Source organism: Lampetra planeri, chromosome 61 (genome assembly GCF_965212315.1).
Source record: "Lampetra planeri chromosome 61, kcLamPlan1.2.h2, whole genome shotgun sequence".
NCBI classification, from domain to species: domain Eukaryota; kingdom Metazoa; phylum Chordata; class Hyperoartia; order Petromyzontiformes; family Petromyzontidae; genus Lampetra; species Lampetra planeri.
The window spans coordinates 270,478-289,875 of record NC_136167.1 but is presented as its reverse complement, the minus strand read 5'-3'; the positions used below and the strand labels follow the sequence as shown (position 1 = coordinate 289,875).

General features: G+C 49.8%; 1 protein-coding gene across 1 annotated transcript; it reads left to right on the top strand.

Annotated features, from left to right (window-relative positions):
- The first annotated feature begins 993 nt into the window (after nt 1-993).
- On the top strand, nt 994-17,086 carry LOC144736538 (CCN family member 5-like). Its single transcript, XM_078619086.1, has 7 exons — nt 994-999; nt 5,209-5,446; nt 10,155-10,346; nt 11,700-11,858; nt 12,929-13,194; nt 13,688-14,030; nt 17,076-17,086. Exons 1-7 carry the CDS (start codon nt 994-996, stop codon nt 17,084-17,086), a joined length of 1,215 nt encoding a protein of 404 aa, XP_078475212.1.
- The last annotated feature ends 2,312 nt before the right edge of the window (nt 17,087-19,398 follow it).

The following is a 19,398-nucleotide window of genomic DNA, read 5'->3' as shown; positions in this document are numbered from 1 at the left end:
GATAAGGTAGGGCACTGATAAGGGGTTGACAGATATGATTATGGACAGAGACCCATAGTGATCCATAGAGACCCATAGAGATAGATAGAGACCCAACAGATACATAGAGACCCATAGAGATACATAGAGATCCATAGAGATACATAGAGACCCATAGAGATACATAGAGACCCATAGAGATACATAGAGACCCATAGAGATACATAGAGACCCATAGAGATACATAGAGACCCATAGAGATACATAGAGACCCAACAGATACATAGAGACCCATAGATATACATAGAGACCCATAGATATACATAGAGACCCATAGAGATATCTAGATATTGCATATCTGTCAACCCATACGGTTAAATCGTATTCTTGTCCAGGGAAATCGAGTCAAAAATCATGTTTCTCGATTTGTTTGTGCGATGAGACTTTGTGCGATGAACGCTGAGATTAACAAGGGCCACGGGGTTGACCAATAACGTCTGAATCGATCTCTAATAAGGTAAGAAATAACTGATAATGGGGGTTGCCAGCTTTGTGACGTCATCCGCGGATTTGTCCATCGGGCACGCGGTCCAGACACCGATTCCGCGCTGGGCTGGGCTCTTGGGCGCGTGACGTCACGGCGAGGGCGTGGCTTACGGCCTCGCCTATAATAGCGCCGGGAAATGTGGTGGATAATTGCATCAGGTGGAACTTTACCTGTGCGTGCTGTTACCTGCAACCTTGCAAGTCGCACCCGTGCGGGTGCCGCGTTGTGCCTCGCAACTGTGTGCACGGAATGCCCCGTCGCCGCGTGTGTGTGTGTGCGGTGTAGCTGATTTATCGACTATCACGACGTCAAACTGAATTAAAGATCGTTTTAAAAACGCGTGTTTTTCGCCGTGAGCGTGGAATATTGTTCATCGTTAGACTTCGGTGCGGAGCGAGGCCACACACACAATGCTGTCGAACTGGACAGGGACCTTCGAGTTATTCATTTCCTTGACGTGTCTAATCATGAAGGTAAGTCCGCACTGCATGCACGCAGACACGGAACACTCATCATCATCATCATCAGCTATGTTCAATCCACTGCTGGACTTGAGGCATTCCCCAAGCCATCGCCAACCTCACACGATCGTGCGATGTATTGTGTCCCGCACCTCGGATTAACACGGTTGGCTACGTACGGTGCGAAATAAGTTCAACTTATATACGCACTGCCCATAGACTCAGCACTACCAATAGACTCAGCACTACCAATAGACTCAACACTACCCATAGACTCAGCACTAACAATAGACTCAGCACTGCCCATAGACTCAGCACTGCCCATAGACTCAGCACTACCAATAGACTCAACACTGCCCATAGACTCAGCACTACCAATAGACTCAGCACTACCAATAGACTCAGCACTACCAATAGACTCAGCACTGCCCATAGACTCAACACTGCCCATAGACTCAACGATGCCCAAAGACTCAACACTGCCCATAGACTCAACACTGCACCATAGACTCAGCACTACCAATAGACTCAGCACTACCAATAGACTCAGCACTGCCCATAGACTCAACACTGCCCATAGACTCAATACTGCTCATAGACTCAACACCGCCCATAGACTCAACACTGCCCATAGACTCAACACTGCCCATAGACTCAACACTGCCCATAGACTCAGCACTGCCCATAGACTCAACACTGCCCATAGACTCAACACTGCCCATAGACTCAACACTGCCCATAGACTCAACACTGCCCATAGACTCAACACTGCCCATAGACTCAACACTGCCCATAGACTCAGCACTGCCCATAGACTCAACACTGCCCATAGACTCAGCACTGCCCATAGACTCAACACTGCCCATAGACTCAACACTGCCCATAGAATCAACACTGCTCATAGACTCAACACTGCCCATAGACTCAGCACTGCCCATAGACTCAACACTACCCATAGGCTCAACACTGCCCATAGACTCAACACTGCCCATAGACTCAACACTGCCCATAGACTCAGCACTGCCCATAGACTCAGCACTGCCCATAGACTCAACACTACCCATAGGCTCAACACTGCCCATAGACTCAACACTGCCCATAGACTCAACACTGCCCATAGACTCAACACTGCCCATAGAATCAACACTGCTCATAGACTCAACACTGCCCATAGACTCAGCACTGCCCATAGACTCAACACTACCCATAGGCTCAACACTGCCCATAGACTCAACACTGCCCATAGACTCAACACTGCCCATAGACTCAGCACTGCCCATAGACTCAGCACTGCCCATAGACTCAGCACTGCCCATAGACTCAGCACTGCCCATAGACTCAGCACTGCCCATAGACTCAACACTACCCATAGACTCAACACTGCCCATAGACTCAGCACTGCCCATAGACTCAGCACTGCCCATAGACTCAGCACTGCCCATAGACTCAGCACTGCCCATAGACTCAGCACTGCCCATAGACTCAGCACTGCCCATAGACTCAGCACTGCCCATAGACTCAGCACTGCCCATAGACTCAACACTGCCCATAGACTCAACACTGCCCATAGACTCAACACTGCCCATAGACTCAACACTGCCCATAGACTCAACACATCCAATAGACTCAACACTGCCCATAGACTCAACACTGCCCATAGACTCAACACATCCAATAGATTCAACACTGCCCATAGACTCAACACTACCCATACACTGTTGAATCAATGCTGCTGATAAGATGCACTTCCAGAAGGCTGTGTAGCTGATGGGATGTGTTAACAAATCCTTATGTATAAACTTTGTTTTATTTGGAGGGACAAACAGAGACTTGGAGCCCAATTGTCTCATTTTGACGATAGACACCAATTCCGTGGGCTCTGTGGCCCCCTGGTGGCTCCACAAACTACGAAACACGTCGTACGCTGCTGTAAATTCAATAGAACTTTGTAAATAAGTAATATTTAAAAACACTTTTTTTAAACACGCTTTTATGAAATGTACTAGTAATGGCAGAACTCCACGACTCCAGGAATTGGCCCCGAAGCTTGCCATAACGTCAGGGAGCGTGGCTAATTACAGCCAACGTCAGTTGAGCGTGGACAATTAGACCCAAGCCGAAACAAAACATCAAAAAAATAATGTTTAAAATGTATATTTTACACCATTGGAACCTCATTTCCCAGTAAAAATATGATAATTGTTTTTTTACCATTCTATCTGGCAACAAAACTGACAAGGAGTCATGTTTACATAGACCAGGTATTGTGGTCTATGTAAACATGACTCCATGTAAAAACAAGGTGTCAGTTTTGTTGCCAGATAGAAGGGTAAAAAAACAATTATAATATATATTTTTTTAATGATAGAATATAGTATTGTCATCAGAATGACATAAGTATACCAAGTTTGCAGTCGATACCACATTGGGATGTGGGTTAAACTTGAGTTAAAAGATTTGAGGATACAACAACAACAACAGACAGAGTGAGTTAATAGAAAGCGTGTAATAATACAAATAAAATCCCACTGAATACAATGAATGTATGTTGAACTTCTTTCGCGCCGTACGTAGACGACCGCGCTAATCGGAGGTGCGGGGGGAGGAAAATCAACGAAACACGAAAAGCAGCTCTAAAGAAATGCGTTTTCAGTCTGGATGATTTAAAAGTGCATCACAGCTACCACTGGCTTCCTGATATTGGCTGGAAGAGCGTTCCAGACGGCCACAGAAGCGCATCTGAAAGCGCGCGACGACTTATACAATGTTTAAAGGCGACAGCATCTGAATCATCTGTAGGTCTATGTGTGAGTCTGTGGGTCTCTGTGCGAGTCTGTGGATCTCCGTGTGAATCTGTGGGTCTCTGTGTGAGTCTGTGGGTAACCGTGTGAGTCTGTGGGTCTCTGTGTGAGTCTGTGGGTCTCCGTGTGAGTCTGTGGATCTCCGTGTGAATCTGTGGGTCTCTGTGTGAGTCTGTGGGTAACCGTGTGAGTCTGTGGGTCTCTGTGTGAGTCTGTGGGTCTCTGTGTGAGTCTGTGGGTATCTGTGTGAGTCTGTGGGTCTCTGTGTGAGTCTGTGGGTCTTCGTGTGAGTCTGTGGGTCTCTGTGTGAGTCTGTGGGTCTCTGTGTGAGTCTGTGGGTCTCTGTGTGAGTCTGTGGGTCTCCGTGTGAGTCTGTGGGTCTCTGTGTTAGTCTATGGGTCTCCGTGTGAGTCTGTGGGTCTACGTGTGAGTCTGTGGGTCTCGGTGTGAGTCTGTGGGTCTCGGTGTGAGCCTGTGGGTATCCGTGTGAGTCTGTGGGTCTCGGTGTGAGTCTGTGGGTCTCGGTGTGAGTCTGTGGGTCTCGGTGTGAGTCTGTGGGTCTCGGTGTGAGTCTGTGGGTATTCGTGTGAGTCTGTGGGTCTCGGTGTGAGTCTGTGGGTCTCGGTGTGAGTCTGTGGGTCTCGGTGTGAGTCTGTGGGTCTCCGTGTGAGTCTGTGGGTCTCCGTGAGTCTATGGGTCTCCGTGTGAGTCTGTGGGTATCTGTGTGAGTCTGTGGGGGTCTCCGTGTTTATTAGAGAGGCAGTCAGCAGTCAGAGGAGAAGATGAAGGGTTTTTTTAGTCTGCACCTGGATGGATTCGAAAAAATATCAATAGATTCATATCATCTACAACACAGGGTGAATGTTTAGTAAACAAATACATCTTTAAGAATCCATGCGTGTGCAAGATTCTTATTCATTGTTTACATTCGTGTCCCCCACTCCCCCCCGCGTGTACATGCCCCCAGAGCCCCCCCCTCCCTCCCACACACCGTGCCGCTTACTTTCAGAACTTTCCTCTGCAGCTTGTACAGGCTACACGGGTGACCTTTACCTTTGTAATTTTTTATGAATATGTGCCACCCCCATCCTCCTGCCCACCATACCCCTACATCCACTACCCCCAATCTCCTTACACCCACAACACCCCCATCCCCCCCACCCATTCCCCCCCACTCCTCACCCCCCTCACCCACCACCCCCCCATCTCCCCCACCCACCACCCCCATCTACACCCCCCACCTACCACCCCCCATCTCCCCCGACCCATCACCCCCCATCCATCACCCCCCACCACCCCCCTCACCCACCACTCCCCCCATCTCCCCCCACCCACCACCCCCCATCCATCACCCCCCACCACCACCCCCACCCACCACCCCCATCTCCCACCCCCCCACCCCCACCACCCACACCCCCAGGCGCGTATCGTCTCCTCCTCGTGCCCCTCCGCGTGCCCCTCGTGCCCCGCGGCTCTCCCCGAGGCTCCGTGCCGCCCCGGGGTTCCCCTCGTGTGGGACGCGTGCGGCTGTTGCCGCGTGTGCGCGCAGCTCTTCAACGAGGACTGCGACTCGCAGAGGCCCTGCGACTCGCTCCGCGGACTCACGTGCGACGCGGGGGGCCGGCCCCCCACCAGCGCAGCGCCAGGAGTCTGTAGAGGTGCGCGAACCCCCCCCCCCCCCGCTTACACACAAACAAACACATCGGTTCACGAGTTACGGGAAGCTGCGGTGGCTAGGAGATGTTGACTACCTCGCCTGGTGTGCAGGAGGTCGTGGGTTCGATCCAGACCCTGACACCTGCTGCTGTATATTTGGAGTTTGCGTGTCTCTCTCTCTCATCATCATCACGGTGGCTAGGAGATGTTGACTACCTCGCCTGGTGTACAGGAGGTCGTGGGTTCGATCCAGACCCTGACGCCTGCTGCTGTGTATTTGGAGTTTGCGTGTCTCTCTCTCTCTCTCATCATCATCACGGTGGCTATGAGATGTTAACTACCTCGCCTGGTGTGCAGGAGGTCGTGGGTTCGATCCAGACCCTGACGCCTGCTGCTGTAAATTTGGAGTTTGCGTGTCTCTCTCTCTCTCTCATCATCATCACGGTGGCTATGAGATGTTAACTACCTCGCCTGGTGTGCAGGAGGTCGTGGGTTCGATCCAGACCCTGACGTCTGCTGCTGTAAATTTGGAGTTTGCGTGTCTCTCTCTCTCTCTCATCATCATCACGGTGGCTATGAGATGTTAACTACCTCGCCTGGTGTGCAGGAGGTCGTGGGTTCGATCCAGACCCTGACGCCTGCTGCTGTAAATTTGGAGTTTGCGTGTCTCTCTCTCTCTCTCATCATCATCACGGTGGCTATGAGATGTTAACTACCTCGCCTGGTGTGCAGGAGGTCGTGGGTTCGATCCAGACCCTGACGCCTGCTGCTGTAAATTTGGAGTTTGCGTGTCTCTCTCTCTCTCATCATCATCACGGTGGCTAGGAGATATTGACTACCTCGCCTGGTGTACAGGAGGTCGTGGGTTCGATCTCGACCCTGACACCTGCTGCTGTATATTTGGAGTTTGTGTGTCTCTCTCTCATCATCATCACGGTGACTAGGAGATGTTGACTACCTCGCCTGGTGTACAGGAGGTCGTGGGTTCGATCTCGACCCTGACACCTGCTGCTGTATATTTGGAGTTTGCGTGTCTCTCTCTCATCATCATCACGGTGACTAGGAGATGTTGACTACCTCGCCTGGTGTACAGGAGGTCGTGGGTTCGATCCAGACCCTGACGCCTGCTGCTGTAAATTTGGAGTTTGCGTGTCTCTCTCTCTCTCTCATCATCATCACGGTGGCTATGAGATGTTAACTAACTTGCCTGGTGTACAGGAGGTCGTGGGTTCGATCCCGACCCTGATGCCTGCTGTATATTGGAGTTTGAGTCTCTCTCTCTCTCATCATCATCATCATCACGGTGGCTATGAGATGTTGACTTCCTCGCCTGGTTTGCAGGAGGTTAGGGGTTCGATCTCGACCCTGACGCCTGCTGGTGTATATTTTGAGTTTGAGTCTCTCTCTCATCATCACGGTGGCTATGAGATGTTAACTGCCTCGCCTGGTGTACAGGAGGTCGTGGGTTCAATCTCAACCCAGACGCCTGCTGCTGTATATTTAGAGTTTGCGTGTCTCTCTCTCATCATCATCACGGTGGCTAGGAGATGTTAACTGCCTCGCCTGGTGTACAGGAGGTCGTGGGTTCAATCTCAACCCAGACGCCTGCTGTATATTTGGAGTTTGCGTGTCTCTCTCTCATCATCATCATCACGGTGGCTAGGAGATGTTAACTACCTCGCCTGGTATACAGGAGGTCGTGGGTTCGATCCCGACCTTGACACCTGCTGTATATTTGGAGTTTGCGTCTCTCTCCCCGTGGTCAAGTGTATTTTTCTCTGGGTCCTTCGGTTTCCCCCCCTCCACAATTAGAATCAACGTCACTGTTGAGAGTATTTGGTTGCTATAAATGTCCACTTGATGATAATGATGATAAGCCACTTGGTTGAGCTATAATTTTTGATGGCCAAGTCGCTTCTGAAAAGAGCTACATAGATCAGTGGGGGCCTTAGTTGGTAAAATAAAAAAACATAGTTTCGTTTTCCTTGATATATTTGTACCATTTGGTTGCTTGGTCAGTTAGTTTGTGAGTTTGTACGTTGATAATCTCATTCGTCGCTTGCTTGCTTGGTGATTTAGTCGTTTGGTTAGTTAGTGGATTCGTTATTTTAGTGAAGTGGTTGGCTGGATAGTTCGTTTGATGATTAGTTGATTAAATAATTTGGTGAGCAAAGTGTGTTGGTTACTACTGGGTTGGATAGTTGATTTAGTTCGTTAGTTAGTTTGTTATTTAGTTGAATAGTCTGTGAGTAGGTTAGTGAGTTCGTTACGTGTGTGTGTCTACCTGTGTGTGGTGCACATAGCCTGGCACAAGCGTCGTGGTGACGTCGCCGCCACTCGTGGCGAATGGCGGTCGTTGTTGTTGTGGTGCAGAGGGTTAGCGCTACTCTGCGCTACGAACCTGGCGACCCGGGTTCGATTCCCGCTCACGGCCAACACCGGTGACGATTATCTGAACAGGTCCTGGGTCGACTCAAATGAGTACCTGGTGCGGTGTGTAAACATTGCCACTAGGGAGACAAAGGCGGCCGGGCATGGTGCTGGCCACCAGAGGTGGGACAAAGTCATTGTTATGCAAGTCCAAGTCGAGTCGCAAGTCATCAAATTCATGACTCGAGTCTGACTCGAGTCCAAGTCACATGACTCGAGTCCACATCTCATAGGTGGGACAAAGTCATTGTTATGCAAGTCCAAGTCGAGTCGCAAGTCATCAAATTCATGACTCGAGTCTGACTCGAGTCCAAGTCACATGACTCGAGTCCACACCTCTGCTGGCCACCCATCCCCTCGTGTGCCGTGCCGGCCTTCATGGGTGCTCGCTAACAGCACTTGCCCCTACAGTTTGTTAAGGCTACACGGGGGATCTTTTATGTGTGTGTGTGTACCTGTGTCTACCTGTGTGTGTGCCTGTGTGTGTGTACCTGTGTGTGTGTGAACCTGTGTGTGTACCTCTGTGTGTGTGTACCTCTGTGTGTGTGTACCTGTGTATGTGTACCTGTGTGTGTGTACCTGTGTGTGTGAAACCTGTGTGTGTGTGTGTGTACCTGTGTGTGTGTCTACCTGTGTGTGTGTGTACCTGTGTGTGTGTACCTGTGTGTACCTGTATGTGTGTGTGTACCTGTGTGTGTGTCTACCTGTGTGTGTCCACAGCGCTCCAGGAGTGCCGCGCGTGCGAGCTGGGAGGGCGCGTGTACCTGTGTTTGTGTGTGTACCTGTGTGTGTGTGTACTTGGGTGTGTGTACCTGTGTGTGTGTGAACCTGTATGAACATGTGTACCTGTGTGTGTGTACCTGTGTGTATGAACCTGTGTACCTGTGTGTGTGTGTGTACATGTGTACCCACAGCGCTCCAGGTGGGCCGATCGTGCGAGCTGGCAGGCCGCGTGTACCTGTGTGTGTGTACCTGTGTGTGTACCTGTGTGTGTACCTGTGTGTGTACCTGTGTGTGTGTGTACCTGTGTGTGTGTGTACATGTGTATCCACAGCGCTCCAGGAGGGCCGCTCTTGCGAGCTGGCAGGCCGCGTGTACCTGTGTGTGTGTGTGTACCTGTGTACCTGTGTGTGTGTGTACCTGTGTACTTGTGTGTGTGTGTGTGTACCTGTGTATGTACCTGTGTGTGTGTGTACCTGTGTGTACCCACAACGCTCCAGGAGGGCCGATCGTGCGAGCTGGCAGGCCGTGTGTACCTGTGTGTGTGTGTGTACCTGTGTGTGTACCTGTGTATGTACCTGTGTGTGTGTGTGTACTTGTGTGTGTGTGTACCTGTGTATGTGTGTACCTGTGTGTGTGTACCTGTGTATGTACTTGTGTGTACCTGTGTGTGTGTACCTGTGTATGTACCTGTGTGTGTGTACGCACAGCGCTCCAGGAGGGACGCTCGTGCGAGCTGGCAGGCCGCGTGTACCAGCACTGTGTGTGTGTGTACCTGTGTGTGTACCTGTGTATGTACCTGTGTGTGTGTGTACCTGTGTGTGTACCTGTGTGTGTGTACGCACAGCGCTCCAGGAGGGACGCTCGTGCGAGCTGGCAGGCCGCGTGTACCAGCACTGTGTGTGTGTACCTGTGTGTGTACCTGTGTATGTACCTGTGTATGTGTGTACCTGTGTATGTACCTGTGTGTGTGTACGCACAGCGCTCCAGGAGGGACGCTCGTGCGAGCTGGCAGGCCGCGTGTACCAGCACTGTGTGTGTGTGTACCTGTGTGTGTACCTGTGTGTGTACCTGTGTATGTACCTGTGTGTGTGTACCTGTGTGTGTACCTGTGTATGTATCTGTGTGTGTGTACCCACAGCGCTCCAGGAGGGACGCTCGTGCGAGCTGGCAGGCCGCGTGTACCAGCACTGTGTGTGTGTGTACCTGTGTGTGTACCTGTGTATGTACCTGTGTGTGTGTGTACCTGTGTATGTACCTGTGTGTGTGTACGCACAGCGCTCCAGGAGGGACGCTCGTGCGAGCTGGCAGGCCGCGTGTACCAGCACTGTGTGTGTGTACCTGTGTATGTACCTGTGTGTGTGTGTACCTGTGTATGTACCTGTGTGTGTGTACCCACAGCGCTCCAGGAGGGACGCTCGTGCGAGCTGGCAGGCCGCGTGTACCAGCACTGTGTGTGTGTGTACCTGTGTGTGTACCTGTGTATGTACCTGTGTGTGTGTGTACCTGTGTATGTACTTGTGTGTACCTGTGTATGTACCTGTGTGTGTGTACCCACAGCGCTCCAGGAGGGACGCTCGTGCGAGCTGGCAGGCCGCGTGTACCAGCACGGGGAGTCGTTCTCCGTGAGCTGCACCCACCGCTGCTCGTGCGTGGACGGCGCTGCGGGCTGTGCCCCGCTGTGCCCGCGGCCGCGACCGCCGCTGCCGCCGCTCCACGCGTGCCCACGGCCCCTGCTGAGACGCGCGCCAGGTGAGCTACGCGGGGGAAGAAACGACGATGACGATTGATGATAATGATGATGAATAATAATGGGTAATGATAGTGATTGATAAATAATAATTATTAATAATAAGAGTTATTAATAAATAATAATGAGTAATAATGAGAGTTATTAATGATGAGTAATAATAATGATGAATAATAGTGATTAATAAATAATAATGATTAATGATAATGATTAATACTAATGAGTAATAATAGTGATTAATAAATAATAATAATGATTAGTAATAATGATTAATAATGAGTAATAATAGTGATTAATAAATAATAATAATGATTAATAATGAGAGTTATTAATGATGATTAATAATAGTGATTAATAATAGTGATTAATAATGAGTAATAATAGTGATCGATTAATAATAGTGATTAATAATGAGAGTTATTAATGATGATTAATAATAATGAGTAATGATGATGATTGATAATAACGATTAATAATAATGATTAATAATTAATTAATAATAGTAATAATAGTGATTAATGATTAATGATGATGATGATTAATAATAGTGATTAATAAATAATCATGATTAATAATGAGAGTTATTAATGGTGATTAATAATAATGGGTAATGATAGTGATTAATAAATGATAGTGATTAATAAATAATGACGATGACGATGATGATGACGATGACTACAAAGACGATGACGACGACGACGATGACGACGATGACGATGACGACGACGACGACGATGACGACAATGACGACGATGACGACGACGACGACGACGACAATGACGACGACGACGATGACGACAATGACGACGACGACGATGACGACAATGACGACGACGACGATGACGACAATGACGACGACGACAACGACGACGACGATGACGACGACGACGATGACGACAATGACGACGACGACGATGACGACAATGACGACGACGACAACGACGACGACGATGACGACAATGACGACGATGATGATGACGATGACGATGATGATGACGATGACGACAACGACGACGATGACGACGATGACGACGACAACGACGACGACGATGACGACGATGACGACAATGACGACGACAATGACGACGACGACAATGACGACGACGACGACGACGATGACGACGATGACGTTGACGACGATGACAATGACGACGACGACGATGACGACAATGACGACGACGATGACGACGACGACGACAATGACGACAATGACGACGACGACGATGACGACGATGACGACGACGATGACGACAATGACGACGACGATGACGACGACAAACACGATGACGATGACGACGACGACGATGACGAGAGTGGTCGGTGATGTTCCCGTGCCTCTCCGTCCCCCTCGCTAGGCACTAACGCCTGCTGCCTCGAGTGGGACTGTGGACCGTCGTCTGCACACGGCCTGGAGAGTGGCGGAGGAGGAGGAGTAGGAGGCAGTGATGAGGTGGTGGCAGATGCAGCAGGGGATATCCTAAAGGAGGGCTTCAAAGGAGTGAAAACATTGGCAGGTGCGTGCTTTTTTACTTTCTTTCGCACTCTACGTAGCCTATCGTGCTAATCGGAGGTGCAGTGTTGAGTCGATGGGCAGTGTTGAGTCTATGGGCAGTGTTGAGTCTATGAGTAGTGTTGAGTCTATGGACAGTTCTGAGTCTATAGGCAGTGTTGAGTCTACGGGTAGTGTTGAGTCTATGGGTAGTGTTAAGTCTATGGGCAGTGTTGAGTCTATGGGCAGTGTTGAGTCTATGGGTAGTGTTAAGTCTATGGGCAGTGTTGAGTCTATGGGCAGTGTTGAGCCTACGGGCAGTGTTGAGTCTATGGGTAGTGTTAAGTCTATGGGCAGTGTTGAGTCTATGGGCAGTGTTGAGCCTACGGGCAGTGTTGAGTCTACGGGCAGTGTTGAGTCTATGGGCAGTGTTGAGTCTATGGGCAGTGTTGAGTCTATGGGCAGTGTTGAGTCTATGGGTTGTGTTGAGTCTACGGGCAGTGTTGAGTCTATGGGCAGTGTTGAGTCTATGGGTTGTGTTGAGTCTATGGGTAGTGTTGAGTCTATGGGCAGTGTTGAGTCTACGGGCAGTGTTGAGTCTATGGGCAGTGTTGAGTCTATGGGCAGTGTTGAGTCTATGGGCAGTGTTGAGTCTATGGGCAGTGTTGAGTCTATGGGCAGTGTTGAGTCTATGGGCAGTGTTGAGTCTATGGGCAGTGTTGAGTCTACGGGCAGTGTTGAGTCTACGGGCAGTGTTGAGTCTATGCGCAGTGTTGAGTCTATGGGCAGTGTTGAGTCTATGGGTAGTGTTGAGTCTATGGGCAGTGTTGAGTCTATGGGCAGTGTTGAGTCTATGGGCAGTGTGCATGTATGTTGAACTTCTTTCGCACCGTGCATAGCCAACCGTGCCAGTCGCGCTCCCGCGCGAGTCACCGTTCGCAACACAACTCGGCACAAGCGTTTCGTCCCTATCGGCTCAACCCCACGAGACCGATCGTGGCTCCGCGTCACGGACGCGACGGTGCGGATCGCGTCCCCCGCAGCGGATCGAACCAACCCCCGGGTTGCCCCCGCGCCGTCTCACTCCTCCCGCAGCTTTCCGTGGCTCCGATGCCTCCCGCCTCCTCCCTCCTGCTGCCCCGCCGGCGGCGGCCGAGCCGATTGGCACGTGCCGGAGCGAGCCGTCGCCCGGCTGGTCTCCCTGCTCCGCGTCGTGCGGCCGGGGTCGTTCCACGCGCCTCGCCGGGCGGGTCGGGATCGGGTGCCGGTCGGTCCGCCGCACGAGAGCCTGTGTTGTGAGGCCGTGCGGATCGTCTCCACGCCAAATCCGCCGTCACCGTGGCGATCGCGGCGTCACCAAGGTACCTGAGCCGCATGTATGTTGAACTTCTTTTGCAGCCTACAAAGCCAAACACGTGGGAATCGGAGGAGCCTGAGCGATGCGATGCTTGCAACTTGGTTCATTTGGTTGCGTGCAAATGAATCGGCTAAGTTTGACACGTGGCAGTAGTAGTAGTGGTATGGCTTTCACGACCAATAATATGATGCTGCTGCTGCTGCTGGTTGTTGTTGTTGTTGCAATGACTCTCGGAATGTCACGCTACTCGCGAATTGTAAATGTTGTCTCGTGAGTTTTAACTCTCAAACACACACAACCCGTTTAGTTGCTGTGCCGGTAACGAATTGGCCACGTTTCTGTTTGCGTGACACGACTTTACTAATTAGCCGTGTCGGGTGGTGGCGGCGGCGGATTGAACGACACAACGTTGAAATTTACGCGATCAAACCCCCAAAAAACACCGTATCATGGATAACGCTCTCCTACCCCGGCACCTACCCCCCGCCCTCAACCAGGACCACCACCGCAGCCACCGCCATCGGCACCACCACCACCACCGCCGCCGCCAGCGCCAGCAACACAACCGCCGCGACGGTGACGGCAGCGGCTGCCTGGTGCGCCCGTCGCTCCCGGCGCTGCGTGCCGCCGTGGTTGAGGGCGGCTGCGTGAGCCTCCGACCTCTCCGCGTCCCACGCTGCCCCGCGGGCTGTGAGCCGCAACCCCGCTCCACCGCCACCGCCACCGCCGAGCGCCGGATTCCGTTCCGCTGCGGCGCCGGCTCCTCCGGCTCCTCCGGTTCTGGCCGCGTGGCGGCAGTGGCCGTGCCGTGGCCGCGTCTGTGCCGCTGCCGGGACGGCTGTCCCCGCGGGGGGGCGGGAGGGGAGGGGAGGGGCGCTGTGGACGAGGAGGGGCGGCAAGATGGCCGCCCGGCGTTGTCTCCGGCGAGTGCGGGTCGTGCTCGTAACGTCGACTGATTGTTTTTTTTACTCGTCTGTTATAATAATAATAATAATTGTTGCAATTTATTTTTCGACGTAAACTAATTGTTTGGATGTGCCGCTACTGCGTTAGCGCCGGTGCTTGTGCACAAACAGGAGAATTGGCACGTCCCGTCAATAACACTGTGGCTTCAAAATTCAATCGTGCTAACCTATGATTAGCGCGGTTGGCTACGTACGGTGTGAAAGAAGTTCAACATACATACACATTGCCCATAGACTCAACACTGCCCATAGACTCAACACTGCCCATAGACTCAACACTGCCCATAGACTCAACACTGCCCACAGACTCAACACTGCCCATAGACTCAACACTGCCCATAGACTCAACACTGCCCATAGACTCAACACTGCCCACAGACTCAACACTGCCCATAGACTAACACTGACCATAGACTCAACACTGCCCATAGACTAACACTGCCCATAGACTAACACTGCCCATAGACTAAACACTGCCCATAGACTAATACTGCCCATAGACTAACACTGCCCATAGACTCAATACTGCCCATAGACTAACACTGCCCATAGACTCAACACTGCCCATAGACTAACACTGCCCATAGACTAACACTGCCCATAGACTAACACTGCCCATAGACTAACACTGCCCATAGACTCAACACTGCCCATAGACTAACACTGCCCATAGACTCAACACTGCCCATTGACTAACACTGCCCATAGACTAACACTGCCCATAGACTCAACACTGCCCATAGACTAACACTGCCCATAGACTAACACTGCCCATTGACTAACACTGCCCATAGACTAACACTGCCCATAGACTCAACACTGCCCATAGACTAACACTGCCCATAGACTAACACTGCCCATAGACTAACACTGCCCATAGACTCAACACTGCCCATAGACTAACACTGCCCATAGACTAACACTGCCCATAGACTCAACACTGCCCATAGACTAACACTGCCCATAGACTCAACACTGCCCATAGACTCAACACTGCCCATAGACTCAACACTGCCCATAGACTCAACACTACACATAGACTCAACACTGCCCATAGACTCAACACTGCCCATAGACTAACACTGCCCATAGACTCAACACTGCCCATAGACTAACACTGCCCATAGACTCAACACTGCCCATAGACTAACACTGCCCATAGACTCAACACTGCCCATAGACTCAACACTGCCCATAGACTCAACACTGCCCATAGACTCAACACTGCCCATAGACTCAACACTACCCATAGACTCAACACTACATCTCGTATTAGCACTGTCGGCTACGTACGGTGCAAAAAGAGGTTCATCATACATACGTGCAACATACAAACCTACAGAGCTGGATTCCAGACGTTTGCTCCCATTGCCAGGTGACATCAACGACAATATCACGTGGGGCTGGCAATGCTGCAGTGCCTCCCGTCATGTTGAACCAGAGGTGGGACAAAGTCATTGTTATGCAAGTCCAAGTCGAGTCGCAAGTCATCAAATTCATGACTCGAGTCTGACTCGAGTCCAAGTCACATGACTCGAGTCCACATCTCAGAGGTGGGACAAAGTCATTGTTATGCAAGTCCAAGTCGAGTCGCAAGTCATCAAATTCATGACTCGAGTCTGACTCGAGTCCAAGTCACATGACTCGAGTCCACACCTCTGTGTTGAACTATGGTCGTTCCTAGCCACAGTAAAACCTTCGAATGGATTTTTACAACAACAAAAATATTTTACGCAACTTGCACTTATTTAAAAAAAAAATATATAAATTAACAGGTAAGGAAAGGTGCGATTAATAACTACTTAATTTATTTTGAGCGATGAGACGAGAGTTATGTATGGGATGAGCGTTCTGTATGGGATGAGACGAGGGTTCTGTATGGGATGAGGGTTCTGTATGGGATGAGACGAGGGTTCTGTATGGACTCATTGCCTGGAGAAATGTATCTTGAACCGACTAATTTAATTTCCATTAACTTATGAACATACTCTTTTCTGTAGCAACACTGTGCACGTGAAAACTCAAACGCATTCGCCAATAGGACTGTGGTCTTAAAAGCGAAAACAAATATACAAGAGGTGCCGTGTCGACGGGAAATGTCCCGTCTTCGCAACATGGCAATACCTATAACGATGGGGCTTTGCTTGGTGGCAAACAACCTGAAGTAAAAAAAAATATGTGTTGTTGTAAATAGACGATGTTGACGCGGTCATAAATTAAGTTCGCGGTTTGCACGCATTTATTTGCACGACCGACTGACAAAAGTGAGAAAGTGATTGTATAGAATTTCTAGACACCGGGTTTCGGATGCACTGTTGGAGTGGCGAGATGTTGACTACCTCGCCTGGTGTACAGGAGGTCGTGGGTTCGATCCCGACCCTGACGCCTGCTGCTGTATATTTGGAGTTTGCGTGTCTCTCTCTCATCATCATTACGGTGGCTAGGAGATGTTAACTACCTTGCCTGGTGTACAGGAGGTCGTGGGTTCGATCGCGACCCTGACGCCTGCTGCTGTATATTTGGAGTTTGCATATCTTTCTCTCATTATCATCACGGTGGCTAGGAGATGTTAACTACCTTGCCTGGTATGCAAGAGGTTGTGGGTTCGATCCCGACCCTGACGCCTGCTGCTGTATATTTGGAGTTTGCGTGTTTCTCTCGCTCTCATCATCATCACGGTGGCTATGAGATGTTAACTACCTTGCCTGGAACGCAGGAGGTCGTGGGTTCGATTCCGACCCTGACGCCTGCTGTATATTTGGAGTTTGCGTGTTCTCCCTGTGGTCGCGTGGATTTTTCTCCGGCTTTTCCGGTTTTCCCCTCCACATTTAGAAACACGCGCTTAGAGTATTTGGCCGCTTCTTCAAATTCCCTCGCGACGGCGACGAGCCCACTTCGTTGAGCTGTCGTTTGTGGCCAGGTGGCATCTGATAAAGAGTCACGTGTAGCTCAGTGGGGCCTTACCTGGTCAAATAAAAACAAGAGTTCATATTCTTAGGTTTTTTTGGTAAAGTCACGTAGGTAAAAAAATAAAATTAATTAAAGTAAAATAAAAATAAAATAAAAATCACGACGTTTCGGAGGCAACACAAGCTTCCGTCTTCAGGTGGAACCGTCACAGCACGCTTGCTGTATCAAGTGAGAGAAATTCCAAGAACACAGTATTTGTACATATACTGGTTGAGGGTGGGAGGAGCCAAGGTAGGCCCTGGATATTATTGTTGTGAGGTTCGGTGCGGCTGAGGCACGCTGCTAGGAATGAGCCTTTGTTGTGTAGACTGGTTGAACTGGGAGGTTCCAAGAGTTGTTAAGGTGCGGCTGAAGTAAAGGTGTAAATGGGACCGAGCCTTTTGTTATGTAGAGGTGGTGCGGCTGAAATCGCTGTCAGGAATGAGTCTTTGTTGTGTCGACTGGTTGAACTGAATATGAATCCTTGCAGTCACGAAAGCTTCAAATCTAGAACAAGAGTTTAGTTTCTTATTCTGGAAGACTTTGGATTTCACACGCGGCGTCTTGAGACTAGATGAGACTAGGTGAGACTAGGTGAGACCAGGATGGAGAGTTGAGAATCATCAGACACTGTGGGTTTCAGGATCAAGTGCCTTGATTGAGACTCCAAGCCTCAACTACCATCAGCATCATCAGGCGATGGCCAGGATTGAATTGTAAATGTTGTTGTGGGTTTAACTCGACGCACAACAACCGGTTTAGTGTTGAACTCCAGCAACTCTTCGACTGACCACGACGCTATTTATCGCGACGTTATTTTTCACGACACTATTTATCGCGATGTTATTCATCACCAAGTAAACGTACGCCGTTGGAAGAAACTTTCCATCTTCATTCTCCCGGGTTTTGCGTGCTGTTAACGCCCGGCAACAGCTTTTTTAAACAAAAAAAACGAGGATTTTCAAAGCAACGTCTGCAAATAAATATTTATATTGTTCAACGGTAAACCGTGGTCTGAAGTGGTTCCTGTAAACTGCTATGTGTGTACTCTTTGGCTCTTTGGGTAAAGTCACGTGGGTATAAAATAAAATAGGTCGCAACGTGTCGGGCGCAACACAAGTTTCAAGTTTCATTTATTAGGTGTAGCCCTGTGAGCCAGAGGTGGGACAAAGTCATTGTTATGCAAGTCCAAGTCGAGTCGCAAGTCATCAAATTCATGACTCGAGTCTGACTCGAGTCCAAGTCACATGACTCGAGTCCACATCTCATAGGTGGGACAAAGTCATTGTTATGCAAGTCCAAGTCGAGTCGCAAGTCATCAAATTCATGACTCGAGTCTGACTCGAGTCCAAGTCACATGACTCGAGTCCACACCTCTGCTGTGAGCCATTCGGCTCTTGAATCGGGTGCAACCGCAACAAACAAAAACAAGAAAACATCTTAAAGTGACTATGAGCAAACAGAAAATCCAAGAAAAGACAGCAAAATATTGCAGAAAAGGCACCGTACACTAACACTGTGTGCAAAAATCCCAGTGGGATGCAAGTCAAACAACAACAATAACCACAAGACAACTTAGATTAAGGCCATCAGTCTAACTCTGTACTACAACAAACAAACATGGCCAAACGAATATACTTTTCAAAAATCACCAAAATAAAGCTATAAAAGCAATGAAACAGCAGTGGTCATAGGAACTGTGACCGAATTTTCACAATAAACGACTTAAAGAACATGTACCACCAAACTCTGCAGCCATAGCTGGCTGCATGAGTCACTCCACAACAGCAGGAGCATCAGTCGGAGCGTCATCAGGTGGGAAAGCGTGGGCTGCTGCTCAGGCAGACTGTTTGAAAAGGTTTGAAATGGGTGCAGCTCAAGGGTTATAAAGAAGTGGTCGGGGCTAGTGATGTTAAGGACGTCATCTCCACCATTGGAACCTCCTTTGCCAGTAGCAAAATATGATAATTGTTGTTTTACCCTTTTATCTGGCAACAAAACTGACACTTTTTTTTACAAGGAGTCATGTTTGCATTGACCACAATACCTGCGGTCGGAATGCAAACAAAAAACACAACTCTGATAATGAATGCACTGTCCTTGAAGTTAATTGGTCCACACCCGAGACAGCTTTCCTTAGAGCCTAGTCTCACATGGTGTTGGACCAGATGACGCCAAAAGGCGCACAACTCAAAGACAATGCACCATCAGAGTATGAGAGCTCGGGGTAAGCATTTACACCATTGGAACCTCCTTTGCCAGTAGCAAAATATGATAAAGAAAATGACGTAATC